The 16954-nt window shown below is 39.8% G+C and overlaps 1 protein-coding gene across 1 annotated transcript in view; it reads left to right on the top strand.

The window, feature by feature from the left end:
- The window catches only part of AOAH (acyloxyacyl hydrolase), a 105970-nt gene that overhangs the window by 8691 nt on the left and 80325 nt on the right, over positions 1-16954 (top strand). Inside the window, exons 2-5 of the mRNA XM_067470183.1 lie at positions 6614-6709; positions 8935-9001; positions 11407-11506; positions 16306-16362. Coding sequence (XP_067326284.1) covers positions 6614-6709; positions 8935-9001; positions 11407-11506; positions 16306-16362 — 320 coding nt within the window. The remainder of the gene's footprint in view (positions 1-6613; positions 6710-8934; positions 9002-11406; positions 11507-16305; positions 16363-16954) is intronic.

Raw genomic sequence — 16954 nt, forward strand, 5'->3', positions numbered from 1 at the left:
GAACAAGAGGGATCCTCTCACTTCTGCAGGAGTCTACCATGTACCATGCAGCTGTGGACAAGTCTACATAGGGACTACCAAATGCAGCGCCCAAATACGAATCAAGGATGCAGGTGAAACGTCAGGAGAGAATGCCTCTAGACCATGGCCATATACCCTGAAAAAACCTACAACAACCCAGTGATTCCGCCCATGAAAGCCTTCGACAATACAAGGAGATAAAAGTCTCAAGTACAGGATATGTAGTCATATGAAGCATCGTTTGGAATCAAATCAAGTTCTCATCCTTGTTCATGGAAGCTTTGCTTGGAAAAATCATATTTTAAGTGTCTTTGTTTCATGGTTTTAACCTATGCTTCTATTCATGCCTTGGATTCATGTTTCCTGTTTTTTTGCATTTTATTTGGGAAATTTTGACTTTGTTTTTATGGACTTTGCTGGACTATTACCTTGGACTACTTTGTTCCTGTTTATCTTTCTACCTAATTGGATTTACCTATTTCTTTAAAGTGTTTTTTACCTTACTGCTTTTTAATTATCTTCAATAAAAGGATTATTTTCTATCCAACGGACTGGTGCTTAAAGTCAGAGTTCTTTTCCTTTCCTGGAGTGTAACAGTTTCCATATTTTATAATGCTAATTTGTTCCCATTTGGTTACATTAAGGTGAATGGGATCATACAGAACACGACTATATGTAAATATAATAATGCAATTGGGCATTATTCCTACATGTAAAATCTAGATGCCTTAAAAAGCAACCTTTTTTTTGCCTGGCCTTTTATCTGCACCCACTGGTACCATTCTAATTAGAATTTCCTTTGTATGTTTGCTGCAGAAGTGGATTAATTTAAACAGTCTGTTCAGCTTGCCAGAGGGTTCATGGCCAGCAACTCTCACTTTGGCTTTATTAGCTGGGATGTAGTTAAAAGAACCCTCTAGTCTATTGGAAACGTCATTTTGTTATTAAAAACACTTTCTTTTTATGCTATGATGGGGGAGCAATTTCTTAAAACGTGAATTTTCAGATTACTGCTGTAGAACAGCATGAGCACAGAATCGTCTTATGTCCATCATAAATCAATAGCTGGTGGAACAAACTAGTATATCTGAAAAGTGACAGGCAGTTTTATTAATGTCCAAGTCAAGGTTTGAATGGATGATAGACATTGCAATACCAAGACATTTCTTCAAATCTGAAAGCATTCTTCATTCTATCAAGGAATAGAAAGCAATTGCCAAATGTCACCCAAAAGTCAATCCTTTCACTAGCATCTTAAAAATAAAATGATTGAATATTGCTCCCAAGTTTCAAAATGATATGGAAACAGATAGAGGAAGGATGAAGGAAGAGCAGGAAGTCCAGTTGTAGTTTTTAAAACCTATATGCTAATTTTTAAAATTTTGAAAGGGTAAGAATGATCCTGTCAAGATCCTGATGCTTTCAAACAATGCCAGACACAAAATAAAGGTTCAAACACAGCTTTATTGTAAACAAAAGAACAAAAAATGCACTTGACTGCAGTGCTGAAGGTCTTAGGAGTGATTTGGCATCAAAAAGAAGTTGATTCAATAAACAAAAATATAATCTGGATTATAGCGTTGCCTTATAATCCACTTTAAACAAAAAGTGAAGCAAACTGCTTGAAAATCGAAGTATAGCAAAAACACAGTCACTGGAACAGGAAAAACACAATTTCAAAACTAAGAAATGTTTCAGTCACAAAGATATTAGCAAACAAAAGTCCAGAAAAGCCAGAGCGTAGTCAAACCGGTCCGTGGTCAATCCGTGGAAGAACAAGGCTGGAATGCTGGAATCACTGAAGAAGCAGAAGTTCAGGAACACATGAAGCTGTAACCCAGGACCCAAGGTAGAAAGTTGGCAGCACAAAGAATTATGTCCGATAAAGACACTTTGCTTCCTGCAACTAGATGTGCCAACAGAACCCCCTTATATCTCAAAGACCATCCTCAGAGCTTGATGAGCTCCCCACCCTCTCGTCAACACTATCACCTGCCCCCAAGTCTGCAGCTGAGTGCCCATCCCTCCACCTCTGCCAATTACTATCAGGGTTCAGGTCCTGCCAAGAATCACCTGGCTGCCAATCCCCAGTGAACCCCTCAAACTCCTTGCTAGAGGTGGGCTGGTTACAGATGTCCCTTATGTGTTGCACACGGGTCCAATCCAATTCCTCCCCCTCCATATCACTTCCAGACCCAGAACTCCCCTCAAATCCCAGGAAGTCATCCTCATCAGTTGGTGCACTAAGTATTTCCCGAATACGCTTCCTTTGTAATTCCCCCTCAGACTCCGGCTCGCGAGCAGCCCTTTTTACACCTCTGCTCACCTCCCCATTCCCCATTTCGTAATCTGAGAAGCCTGAAAACGTATCGGTATCACTTGGAGCCATAATGATTTCTCTAATGCGCTGAAGCTGCTGTTCTCCCTCCGACTCCTGAGGAGACCTTTCCCCTCTGCTACTAGGAGTAGCAACGCTGTCAACACGCTGAACTACAACAGATCCATGCATTTCACTATCTCATTTAAACCAATGGTATTAAACATTTCTTTCTATGGCTGAAACATGTCATAATATTGTCAGTTACACACTAGATATGAAATAATTTCAGCAGCTACTAGCCAACAGCATCACCAGAAGCTTTATTATTCGTGGCATTACAGCCACAGTGTTTTTTTCATTTAGTATATTAAACATTTAAATCACCACCACCACCATCAGAGTATAGAAACAATTAGTTATAAGTAATCTAACTACCTGTAAGTGGTTACTTTTTTTGTAACAAATGTGAATGAAATTATATGCTAAATATAAAGTGATGAATAATAGAAAATATTTCCTTGATGTTACCACACCTTCTAGTTACTTTCAAAGTTTTAAAAGGGAATATTCCAGCTATTTTGACAGGAATGTTTCATGTTTTCAGCCATTCTCTTGTCAATCCTTTCTTGATTGAAAACTAATACTTTAAAACTCAGAATAACTAATACTTTAAACTCAGAATTGAGGCAATGGTGCTGAAGGTCAGGAAGGTGATCTTTTATAAATTCAGAATGTTTTGCTTGCTTATGCTTCTCTGACCTGATTGCTTCATTTCTCAGGTACATATTCTTAATTTGGATGCAAACATTGATGAAAAAATGTTGAACAAGTTCTCCTCCTCCTCCTCCTCCTCCTCCTCCTCCTCCTCCTCCTCCTCCTCCTTCTCCTTCTCCTTCTTGTATAGTGTAGGAATCTATCTGTGATGTCTTGGCCTAGATTTTTTTTTCCCCTCCTCCATTTCATTTCCTTTGTTCTCTCTTTGGTGTGGACTTTTCCATTTGTGCTTAGTTTTAGGGGTGGAGCTTAAAACCCCCTAGAGGCCTGGCTCAGTTGGTTTAGCCCTTCTGCCTCAGTACTTGTCTGAAAAGCTTTCCCCTCCTTTTTACTTTGTGCCAGGGTTTCAGAGGAGAAGGTCAGAAATAGTCTGTGCTAGAGTTTTAGAGGAGAAGGCCAGAAATTGTCTGGGTTCCTTGGCCTGGCAATCTAAACAGGCATTCTATACCACGTATATATCTTATAGCTTTGTATTTATACCATCATTACTGTATTTACCATATACCCATCATTATACTATATACCTCATAGACCTTAATAGCTGTATATATCTCACAGTCACCATAGCTGGTACTATACTATCAGCATATCTAGTACTGATCATCATAGCTGTGTATTTACCTTATATCAATATAGCATGTACCTTTACCATTTAGTTGTTATAGTTCTGTTTATATCAATAGCCACGTACCTTACTGTAGCCAATATAGCCAAGTATTTTACCAAGTGACATACCACATTTATAGTCAAATATTTTACCTCATATTCTACAAATATAGTCAAGTGTTTATTACCAGTGTAACCAAATTCAATCAACAAACTTCATCTTTGTAATACTTTATTTTGATTTGCCTTTCAAGAACTCTGACTGAAGTTTTGTTTCCAGTGCAGGCATGTAGCCGGGGAGGGGGGGGCTTGAAGGGCTTCAGCCCCCCCCCCCCCAAATTCTCATGGTGGTTCGCGAAAAGGCCTTACTGGTGCATTATTTAAACTGTTATGTTTATTCATATCATGATCTGATCACCATACTCAATATATCCCATATGCATGGGGGTATTGAGGTAATGATACAAAAGGTTTGCTAGGGTAGACCCTCTTTCACTCAGACTCAGCCCCCCCCCCCAAAACTAACCCCCCCGAACCCCCCCTGAAAAAAATTCAGCCCCCCCCCCCCCCGGAAACAAAATCCTGGCTACGGGCCTGGTTTCCAGTAAACGTATTTGGTTAACTTTAGACCTGTCTCAAGAGTCTTTATTTTTAAAGAACTGAAGTACATCAGAGGATATACTGATAGCCACTGGGAATAGCCAGACGTATAGTTTTCCTTCTACACTGGCGTGCCATCACACTATCTTTACTCCTTCTGTATTATTTCAGCTCCTGGTACCAAATTAGTTATGCCTAGGATTACATCTACTTTGTCAACTGTGGTATATCTATAAGGTACACTGTTTATATTAGAGTTATATTTCAGTTGCTCTCTCAAGATTGATCTGCCTTGCTCAGACCTTTACTATGGACCTCATCATGTTGGAGATGTGTAGTGCCCTAGAATGCTTGGAAGACTCTGGGAGTACAGAGCCTGCCAGATGCCATCAGATGACACACAGCTACTTCCAGCGGGGCTTTGCCCTTTCAGCATCCTGGCAGCATGCTAGGACACTTCCCGGAGAATAGAGGCTTCTCATGTTCTCATGGGAAAGTGTGGGATGAGCTTGGGGGAAAACTGGGTGGCAATGCTTCACCCTGTGGAATTGGTAAGTGGGCAATGCGAGGCATAGGGTGATGGGTTCCCAGACTACCTGCTGGATTCACCACACTGCATGGCAAATCCCCCCTCTTATTGTCCACAAATTGAACCTCGATGTGATGAGGTCCTTGATGTCATTTTATCTTTGCTACTGAACCGTTTCCACTGGACCAAGACACTTTGCTTATATACTTAACTAAATCAAAGATCTTTCATGTTCCTCCTAGTATGTTTAGTATGATACTCACTTAGGTTAACCCCACTAACTTGCTATGTTAATGTCAACTTGAGAGCACTGTGATTTTATCATTCTTTGTTATGATCTAGAAAGTTGAACCTTTAGCAACTTTCTGTCAATAAAGTGTATTGATTTAATACCCTGCTTTCATGTAAAAGGAACACATCCGGCTATTCCTTCTATTTTTCTGTCTATATAGAATCCATATTTCCTCTTCTTTATTTTTCCTGTTCCTATACCATGAGCCTTAATGTTACAAGTTATAGATTCTCTTCTATTCATGGTTACATCTCTGAATCATGGGGAAACATGTTTCTAGAGGAGCTTCCTGAGGCTGAGTCCAAACTTCCAAGGTGTGGTTTGTCACAAGTCCACCCTCCCATTAGACAAAATGATCGTATTTGGGATATCCTGAAAGCATGAGTAATTATTTTGTATTTTGAGCTATTTTATTGCATTTTTACTGCTAAGGATGAGGGTGAATATATTTGGGTTTTTGTTTTTTTTTTTGCATCATTTTCTGAAATAATGTGGCAGGATGCTTTGACTTGAATGGATGAGGGACCATTTCTTGGTTTGCTTCAAACGAATGGTTTGCCTTGAGCTACATGCATGGATACATGGACCTCTAGGCACTGGACCTTTTCTTCCAAGAGAGCCACCAACTTGCACTTGCTGTGTGTTCTTCCCCACACTCTTGGAAAAGAATACAAATATTCCACAGTTGGTGCAGGGGACGACATGAGTTCCCTCACCTTCCATTTTTAGCAGAACATTTTCAACCTCCCCCTCAAACTCCCCCACTAAATGCTCACACCAAATGCCCTGTTTGTCTCGTCTGTTTGCCTAGCTCTTGTACACTTTGCCTATATTATCAATAAATACTCTTCCTTCACCACCAAGTGATCTTTTATAAAAACAAACACTAGCCCAACTTACAAAAGCCTTTTGTCTCACCCTGGTCATTCCACAGATATATAAACCCCTTTTTCCCAGCTCCAGCAGACCTCTGAAGATGCTTGCCATAGATGCAGGCGAAACGTCAGGAGAAATGCCTCTAGAACATGGCCATATAGCCCGAAAAAACCCACAAGAACTGAGTGATTCCGGCCATGAAAGCCTTCGACAATACATTAAACACTTTTATAATTGTCGAAGGCTTTCATGGCTGGAATCATTCAGTTCTTGTGGATTTTTTCGGGGTATATGGCCATGTTCTAGAGGCATTTCTCCTGACGTTTCGTCTGCATCTATGGCAAGCATCCTCAGAGGTGAGGTCTGCTGGGACTGGGAAAAAGGGGTTTATATATCTGTGGAATGACCAGGGTCTCACCATAGATGCAGGCGAAACATCAGGAGAAATGCCTCTAGAACATGGCCATATAGCCCGAAAAAACCCACAAGAACTGACTTTTATAATTAATACATTAAAGGTTTTAGTAGCTTGTTTACTATAATTTCAGATGTGTTTAAATCAATGTGAGTAACATCTCTCTCTTGGAATTTTCAGGGTGTGTGCTTATAGTTTCTATGGTCGAGCAGCTTGCTCAGGTCCACAACTCTACTGCAAAAGAAGCTCTGGAGAGATTCTGTGGCTACTTACCTGGTAAAAAACATTGTACCACATGTCTGTCTGTTCCCTGTAAATTATGAATCCACACTTGTAAATATAAATGTTGTTCCTTATCAGTCATGGCAACTTGGATTGATAACTTGGAAGTAAAGCAAAGATTTATACATGGGATCTTTTTTTTTTTTTCTGTTTCATGTGATAACATTTATGGCCTCATCAGATTGGGCTGATTTTGGCTGATTTCGGCAGCCTATGGTAGTTCCTCTCTAGTTTAGCCATGGAGCCCGCTAAACTTCCAGCTGCTTTCAGTGGAGCTTTGTGGCTAATCTAAGGCAAAACCGGTGTATGCCACCACCACCACCATTGGAAGCTTTCCGTATTGTACAGATATCAACAGTGGCAGAAACTTCCCCCCATGGGATGGAGCCTTGGGTGAGTCAGGCAATGTGGGATGTGGAGCGACAGATTCTCCACATTCCCTACCGGGTACCACCAGATTTGCCACAATTCATAGCAAATCCAGCGACACATATGATTAGGTCCTTAGATATTAATCTTCTTAGAGACTATAAGAATAGCAGTGGCGAGTCATTTGGAGGATCATTTTATACAATAAAAGAAAAAAATATTTTTCTTGGGTTGTACCTTTTCAGGCTGAAGATGGAGAGGAGCCATATTTGAATCTGCCTGCCAGTCTTCATAGAATAACAGAATGCAAGAAATAAACCCTTTTATCTCAAATTGCTAAGTTTCTATTTACAAAAAGCATCTGTGGTTCTTTTCCATCATCCATTTCCCAGACAATTGCTATCTGATGTGCTACAATACAGAAACACCAAACAATTTTACATTGCTGTTGCTGAATACTAAAATAGCTAGCTTTGTTTCTTCTTTTTTTAAAAAAAAAAATTGTGCCAGAATTTGGAATCTTTTTTTTTTTTTTTTTTGGACCACAACTGAGAGAAGGCCCTGTCTTGATGGTCTCAGTGCCTGGACAGGCTCATGAATGGAGTTATGGGCTAATAATGGAATAGATGGCCTGAATCATGTCAGTGGTCCTATCTAGAGTAAACTTACTAAGTGAATCAATCCAGTTGATTCAATAATATACCTCATTGGAACAACCAATATTGTTCAGGTCAAAAATGTCTTGTATTTTATTATCCACTTAATGAAGTTGAATTTCCTTTTTGATTTATTTTATTAGATTTTAGTGTTGAGTTCTCAACAGGCCTGTAGCCAGGATTTTGATTTGGGGGGGGGGGGTGAGTTTGATTCGGGGGGGGGGGCTGAGTCTGAGTGAAAGAGGGTCTACCCTAGCAAACCTTTTGCATCATTGCCCCAGATCATGATATGAATAAACATAACAGTTTAAATAATGCACCAGTAAGACCTTCTTCTGGACCACCATGAGAATATCGGGGAGGGGGGGGCTGAAGCCCCTCAAGCCCCTCCCCCCCGGTACATGTCTGGTTCCCAACATTTCTTTTTTAATTCTGTGTATTTTACTATTTTGACTTTTTTTTTTCTTGGTACTTGTCCTGAATTGAGTAGCAAAAGTAACCCATTCAGCGGTTGCTTACTAATGGCATTAATGTAAAAAAATCATTATTTCAAAAGATCCATTCAGAAATATTTATTCAGTTCTTCCAAAGACTTTTCCCCCAGTTAATAATAATAATAATAATAATAATAATCATTATCATCATCATCATCTTTATTTATACCCCGCCTGCCACCATCTCCCCAAAGGGGACTCGGAGCGGTTTACGTGAGGCCAAGCCCAGCGATACATTAGAGCAACATAAAATATAAACAACAAAATAACGTCACAATAAAATAAATAAACCAATCAAGTAAAATAAATAGTACAAAATAACATAATGGAAAATAAAACACAGTGGGTGGGCCAAATGCACGACATAAAATGATAAAACACTGGATAGCAATGAAATGGTACATTTCTGGGGGAGAAGCTCATAGGGGACAGTTGAGACAGAAAAGGAAACTCATGATACCTGATAAGGTGTGTGTGGGGGGGGGGGGGGGTGGACAGGACACAAATGCAGGGCCAAGAAAGGAGAAAAAACAAAAGGAAAGGAAATCAGCACTGTTTTATTTTTGAGCATTCTGAACGATCTTGTCATCTGTTGTTGGAACAGGATGGATTAAGTGCTGTATAACATGTTGGCTTTTCATATATTTGAATGCCATCTTCTAAGCCTGAATGTACTCTTTTAAAATGTGTCATTTTACAGAAAAATGGACCTTACGAGACATTTGCTTTCTGCTTTCTGAAATACTTGGACCAAGTATAATTAAAATGTAAGTAATAATAAATCAAATTATCAGTCATCATTTTACATTGGCAAGTTGGAGATGAAGCTGCAGAGCAATATTGTGCCTAGGCTGAATATTTTACATGATGTTTATAAGATACAGCTCATAGTACTTTAGATTGACACAAGGCAAGGATTCAGTTGTCAGGTAGCCTGACATTTGTACAATAGGACCATCCCATAGTGGATGCTGTGCTGACATGAAGTGGCAGGAATCATGGTGACATCATTTCAAGCACTCTATTCAACAACTTGGAAAGTGTCATGCTGGCTTACTACATAGATCATCCTTGTGGGAGGCTTCTCTCATGTCCCCGCATGAGGAGCTGGAGCTGATAGAGGGAGCTCATCCACCTCTCCCCGGATTCGAACCTGCGACCTGTCGGTCTTCAGTCCTGCCGGCACAGGGGTTTAACCCTCTGTGCACTGGATGATAAAAACATCAAATCATCCGGGCGTCCCCTGGGCATCGCCTTGCAGACGGCCAGTTCTCTCACACAAGAAGCGACTTGGTTTCTCAAGTTGCTCCTGACACGGCAAAAAAAAAAAAAAAAACACTACATAGATGGGGAACTGCCAGAAAATATTGAATCACCTTTTCCTCCCTTTCTTTGAATAAAAAAGGGGGTGCGACTATTAAACAGTGGTGACTATTACACTCTGAGATTCTGGCAGTCAAGGAAGATGGTGGGCAAGTGGTGTGATGTGAGAATCATCAATTATACCAATTGTAGCATCTCAAAAAAAGGGGAAACCATTATGCGATGGCAACTCTTATGCGATGAAATAGGATATTTCAGAGTAGACCAATTTCAGGTCACTTCTGAATATTCCTTGCCTAAGAAAGCCCAATGGGGGTTGCCATAAATGGGCAGGTGACTTGAAGGCATACACACAAACACAAACAAACGTAAATTGAGTAACTAATATATTAGTGGTAATGAGTTGCTTAAGATTGTGTGATAATTTTGAATAGTTGCATATCTAATTATGCAACTATCAATAATACATATCCAATTAAGATTATAAATAATAATTCAAGCCCCCGGTGGCGCAGTGGGTTAAACCCCTGTGCCGGCAGGACTGAAGACCAACAGGTTGCAGGTTCGAATCCAGGGAGAGGCAGATGAGCGCCCTCTATCAGCTCCAGCTCTTCATGCAGGGACATGAGAGAAGCTTCCCACAAGGATGATAAAAACATCCAAAAAAATCATCCAGGCGTCCCCTGGACAACGTCCTTGCAGACGGCCAATTCTCTCACACCAGAAGCGACTTGCAGCTTCTCAAGTCTCTCCTGACACGACAAAAAAATTCAAGCCCATATGGCCTGCTTAATGTCCACAAATACCTGAAGATTTGTGCAAACACAGAGTTCATAGACGCTCCCATTTGACAATGGAGCTGCTCTATCAGTTAGTAGACTTCTAATTAACTTAAATGAAAAGCTTTTAGAAAGCTAAACCTGGTTACAGATTGGATTTATGTGAATCTTCTTCCTTTTCTCAGCTCCTGATCTTTTATTTTGCACCTCAGAACTCTGTGAATTGTTGTAGCTTCATTTTATGTTAAAATCAGGGTGTGGAAGCTCAACAATTATGTAATATTATATTGCTTTTATAATTAAAAATTCGGTAATTTGTCATCTATTCAATAGTAAATGTGGCCAAGAAAGAAAGACTGCCCTCAATGAGTGATCCACTCTTAAGAATATATGAAGTTGAGCTTCATGATCAACATTGAAATTCTTATTTTGCATACAATTTGAAGAAATAGTTTCTACTTCATCACACTAGAGAATGAATCCACTTTAAATCCAGTTTCTGCCTCCTGCAGAATTCTGGGGTTTGTGCTTTAGTGAGGCTGTTAAAGGCTTCTCCCTAAACTACAAACCCCAGTATTCTGCAGTAGGCGGCAACCGGATTTATTGTTTAATGTTTACTGTTGATTGCTTTAATGTTTATTGGTTTTGCTTTTTGAGTTTTATTGTATTTGTTATGCTGTTGTTTTATTGAGGGCCTTGGCCTTTGTAAGCTGCACCAAGTCCTTCGGGAGATGTTAGAGGGTACAAATAAAGTTACATAATAATAATAATAATAATAATAATAATAATAGTAATAATAATAATAATAATAATAATAATTTAAAGTGGATTCATTCTCTAATGTGATACCCAAATATCACTAAAGCACAGTTTTTCCACTGTTGCTAGAAGATTCAAAATGCTGTGTTGAGTCCAGAGCAGAAAATCATTGCACACACACTCATCTACGATCACATGGACCACAATGAAGTAAATCATAATGCCACATTTATCTGTTCAGCAAAGGGTTTACAGTTTTCTAATAACCAAGAGAACCAAAAATATGTTTTATTTATCCCATTTCTTTCCAGGATTGAGAGGAAAATGAATGCTGATGTAGCATGCCATGCCCTTCAGCTATGTAAACAGGAGGCAGGACAACCATTTTGTCATCTTTATCCTCTCCCTAAGGTGAGTTGGACTTGCAAATTGGAAATGAGAGCAATGCAGAAACCCAAAGGAAGAACTATGCTCCTTTTTTCAGCATATTTCCAAGGTGATTTTGATGACAGTTTGAACCTACTAATTCGTTCACGAGCAAATCTTAATATAGAAATGTGGTGTTCAGTCTATCCAACAATTTTGCTTATCTAATAGCAATTTCATTCCATTGTTATTCCACTGTTCCTATTGAGTTCCAGGTGGTTCATATATTCCCCCACAACTGATCCTCAAAACACCACTCTGAAGTATGTTAGGCCATCATAGGCGATCACTTGTAGCCAAGTATGATTAGCTCCAGAAGTAGAGTCTTGGCGGTGGGTAAATAAATACCCGTGAAGACCTATTCTAAATATACATAGTCTTTCACAATGATGACATATATTTCCTTACGGAAGGCAATCACAACAAGGATTGGCTTGACATTCCTTCCTCTTAGCATGTTTTTCCTTTTTGCCCACTATTTGTGCCTCTTCAAATACCATAGCACCATTGGTAACAGCTGACCTCCAATAACAATGTTCAAGTGCCAGGGCTTCCCTGTTCTTGGTGTTAATGCCACATTTTTAAGGGTTAGCTTTAAATCCATCTTTAAATCTGTTTTTATGTCCACCAACATTCCATTTTCCATTTTTAAGTTGAGAATAAAGTAAATGCTTTGGGTGCAAATGATTGGGCATTCAGACATGAACGTAAAGGGTGTATAGCATGATTTGTTGGACCATAAATGGCTTTTGTGTCTTTAAAAAATCCCTGTATATCATGGACATCTGCAGTGTGTTGGATTTCTTGAGATTTTTTGCCCACCAGATTTTGTTAATTTCACGTCAAAAGCATTGCATAAATAATATTAAAATGATAAAACAGAGGAAGCACTAGTGTCTAAATAATTTTAGACCAAAAATGGGCAACAGCCACCACATTGTCTGTAGGTTTAAACAATTCTTCCTCTGTGCATGAGGCAGGGCATTGTGGGCAAGCACAGTTTGCAGCAACTTCTTGTCACACCTGGGGGGGGGGGGGGGGAGGACAATGCCAGCCAGCTTGTAGAGTTTATCAACAGGTGTAGGTTTGAGACATCCTGTGATTATTCTGCGTATTTCATTCAGTGCTATATTCACCTGCTTCGCATGGGCAGACTTGTGCCAAGCAGGGCAGGCATACTCAGCAGTTGAGTAAGACAAGACCAGGGTTGATGTTCTTCTAAATTTTGGGTCTGCACCCCATGCACTGCTAGTAAGTTTCCACAGGATATTATTGTGTGCAGCTACTTTGTGCTTGGTGTTCATACAATCCACCAGCTAATAATAATGCATAATAATAACATGTTCTTAAGTTCTCTGATTCTTTTTTGATCCTCAGTGTAAAAGACATGAGAGAAGCTTCCCACAGGATGTTGGACACATGAAAAAAACCCTATCTCAGAGCTATTAGTGTTTGGATATGATACTAACAAGAATCCCAAAAGCCTTCTGACAAGTGGTAGAGGACCAGGGATAATCTAAACTGGAACAGCCCTGGACTGGGGTCTTTGTTTACATGGCCAGGGAGCATATCCACTTCAGTGGGGAATACACATCTCACTTTGTGTTGCCACCACTCCTAGCAGGCCACAGAGTTCTTGACCTTCATGGCACCTTTGCAATTATAGCCCTATATTTCCAGACAATGCCACCAAACTGGCTAGAGGGGAGATATACTTATTAGTATTTCAATGGGAAGTGTGGGCCTGCTTTTGGCTGATGAGATAGGGTTGTTGTTGCTGCTGTGTGCTTTCAAGTTGTTTCAGACTTAGGTTGACCCTGAGTGAGGGCTGGATAAATGACCTTGGAGGGCCGTATCTGGCCCCCGGGCCTTAGTTTGAGGACCCCTGGTGTATACTGATATCAGAACAATGAACTTGTGTGACCAGCATGAAGGAGAGGAGATTGTCTGGCAGTGGGAATGGGAACACAAGCCACGTCCACGTCCTTCTCTGCATTGCTGAGCACAAGAAAAGAGCGATCACACCAGGATCCAGTCTGGACAGCAGATCGGACTAAATCAAACCTGATTTGGCTGTTCAGATTCCCTGTAAGGGGAAAGATATTTGGGAGTTTTCAGTAAACTTCAGAGTATCCCCTGACTTTTCCTGAAGTGGGACAAAAATAATTCAATTAAAAAAAATGACAAGATACTAACTGGAAATGGCTTTGTGTTATGAAGATAGACAATCTTCCATTTAAGGTGAATCCAGGATTTTTGCTAGACAAGCCCTTGTTCATTGCAAGGGACTTTATGCTTACAGCTGTTCATATCAGCTTTTGAAAAAGAAATAGGATTTAGGTATGTGGAGGTGTTCAAGAAAGGGAAGCTTTCTAACCAAGGCATTATATCCTTACATCTGCAATGAGGCAGAGATGGATGAAGGAGAAAATAATTCAGTTATTTTTGTCATTTATAGTGCTGGGGGACTACATTCCCTTGGAACACAGGTTGATTAAAGTAGTAAAGAATGTTTATAACCTTTTGACTGGTTGAATGCTGGAAAAAAAAGGCCAAGGGCAAAAGACATGCTAGAAGGAGGAAGAAGTCAAACTGACTATAATTTGCTGTGGAAAACAGAATTTAACAGAAATCATGAGTGCCCTGTGTCCTTTTTGTCACCATTTGGTCCAGTAATGCTTATACTGGATACAAAAAAAGAGAGAACACTTTTTGTTTATTTACCTAGCTTAATATCCTGCCCTGTTTCAAAGTCTCAGAGCAGCTTACAGTTCTGGAATAACATTGTAAATAACAACAGAGTGCAATATAATTTTAACCATTCGAAAAGAAGGGGTGGAAATAGAGGGCAAATGAGTGCAGTATAGCTGCAGTCAGATATGTGTGTCCTCAGAAGGAAGCCGAGTTTCCTTGCAGAAAAGTAAGTCCACAATTGCAACTCCAGTAGTTAGAATACTGGTAATAAGGACCTCAGTCCTATTGCTAGATAGTAAGTCAAACTTTATGTTGTCAAAGGCTTTCATGGCCAAAATCATTGGGTTGCTGTGAGTTTTTCAGGCTATATGGTCATATTCCAGTAGCATTCTCTCCTGATGTCTTGCCTGCATCTGTGGCTGGCATCTTCAGAACCTCAGATGTTATTTGATGTTTTACCATCCTTGTGGGAGGCTTCTCCCATGTCCCTGCATGGGGAGCTGGAGCAGACAAAGGGAGCTCATCCACGCTCTCCCTGAATTCGAACCTCCGAACTTATCCTGACGGCACAAGGGTTTTACCCATTGTGCCACTATTTGCGCCACAGTTTGAATGATGATAACAAATACACTTTTGTCAATTTTTGAAACTTTTTAGCACAATATTCTGATGAGTTATGGCTGTCACGGGCATTTTATTTTATTATTAAAGTAGCAAAAAATGCTACTGACTTTTCGGGACATCGGTAAACATTCCAGTTAATTAATTTTCTTTGCGACTTGCTTGTCTTTACACATGATGTAATAGCAATTCCAGTGGAACTCCATGGGGATCTGTTTCCACAGTGCATGGAAACCCAACTCCAAACTGAAACAAAATGTGAGAGAATGGGGAAAGTTGGGAAAGGACGTGAAATGGTTGACCATCCCAGAAAATGGGGCTTAGCAGTAGGAAACAAGGCTTTCCCCCTCTTTCCCCCCATTCATGGGATGAAGTTCTTAGTATCTCCAAAGATGCCTGACCAGCCTTGACTGAAATTTGTCACAAACTTTTGCTTGTTAGAAAGAAATATGTCCTTGGCTATCCATGCTGTATACTAATATATATATTCTAGTATAAACCCCTGTAACTCTATTGTAGAATCTGATTTGTCAATACTGCTAAATAGTGGTTTGCTTACTCTGAAAACCTAGCTATCATTGAGGCAAGAATCTTAAGCCTTAAACCTATCTATATAAATAAAAATGTCATGTTCATTTGTGGGATTAACTCAAAAACCACTGGATGAATTGACACCAAATTTTGACACAATACACCTCTCAGGTCAACAAGTAACCATGACTCATAAAACACTGAAAAACACAGTGAAAGGGACTTTAAAAGCCACACACACCCCAAAAAAGATGCACAAAAGATGCACAGTGCATGCACAAAACAACTCCCCCTTGCAAACAAAACACACAATAGCACACCCACACTCTCTTCCGGACTACAGCTCCCAGCATCCCCTAGACCAGGCCCTTTAGGAGAGGAGGATGATCCAAATGCACTGCTTCCAAGCTCCAAGCTTTCTTCTCCTTGGATTTCTTTGAGAGCATCCCAGTCCCTGCATATTTCCAATTTCCTATTCCTGAACTGCAACTCCCAGCAATCCTCCAGATAGATAGATTAGATAGATAGATAGATAGATAGATAGATAGAGAGAGAGAGAGAGATAGATAGATAGATAGATAGATCAGGAGGACTGCTGGGAGTTGCAGTCCAAGAATTGGTAGAGAAAGAAGAAAAGGGGAGAAAGAGGAAGGGAAAGAAAAGGGGGAAGGAAGGGAAGAGAAAGAGAAGGAAGGGAGGAGAGAAGGAAAGGAAGGAGAGAAAGAAAGAAATAAGGAGAGAAAGAGGGAGGGAAGGCTGGCTACAGCAATGCGTCGCACGGACAGCTAGTCACAAATAAAATTAGCAAAGCAAATACTATCTGAAAGCGGTGATAGAAATAATATTCTAGATTATACTCTGGTTTCTCTTCTGATCATATAAATCTTTCTAGATTATGTAATGCTGGATTATATAATTGTTGCCTTTTTTTGTTCTAGATGGGGTTAAAGGTAATTATGAAGAAACCAGAAAGAATGGCCGCAGTGAAGATCCTGGTAAGAAATAGTGCCAGTAGATTTTTTTTCCTCTCACTATTGCACTCAAAACCAAATAATTTTGAAGCCAGGTGAAAATAAAACATACAGAAACATTCCTGAATGAACATTAGATATTTTGAAAAGCTTTCTATCTCTATATAAAGATGACAGCAACAATTAAGGGGAGAAAAGATTGATAACAAAAAAGGAAAATGGGGATCTAAAAATTAAATTTTACCAAAATCAATGAAAGAAATGATGGAGCTTATTACATGACCACCCAATGTTCTAATCTTAAGTTCAGGATAAAATAATCAATTAGAACTAAAGATAAGAGGAAATGTTTGCAATTGATGTTCACGTGTACCTTTCAGTCTCCACAGTATATCAAATAAAGTTGGGTTGTTGTAGGTTTTTCAGGCTGTATGGCCATGTTCCAGAAGCATTCTCTCCTGACATTTTACCTGCATCTATGGCAGACATCCTCAGAGGTTGTGAGACCTCATAGATGCAGGTAAAACATCGGGAGAGAATGCTTCTGGAACATAGCCATACAACCTGAAAAACTTACAACAACCCAGTGATTCTGGCCATGAAAGCCTTCAACAAT

Source organism: Anolis sagrei, chromosome 6 (assembly GCF_037176765.1).
Source record: "Anolis sagrei isolate rAnoSag1 chromosome 6, rAnoSag1.mat, whole genome shotgun sequence".
In the NCBI taxonomy this organism is placed as follows: Eukaryota; Metazoa; Chordata; class Lepidosauria; order Squamata; family Dactyloidae; genus Anolis; species Anolis sagrei.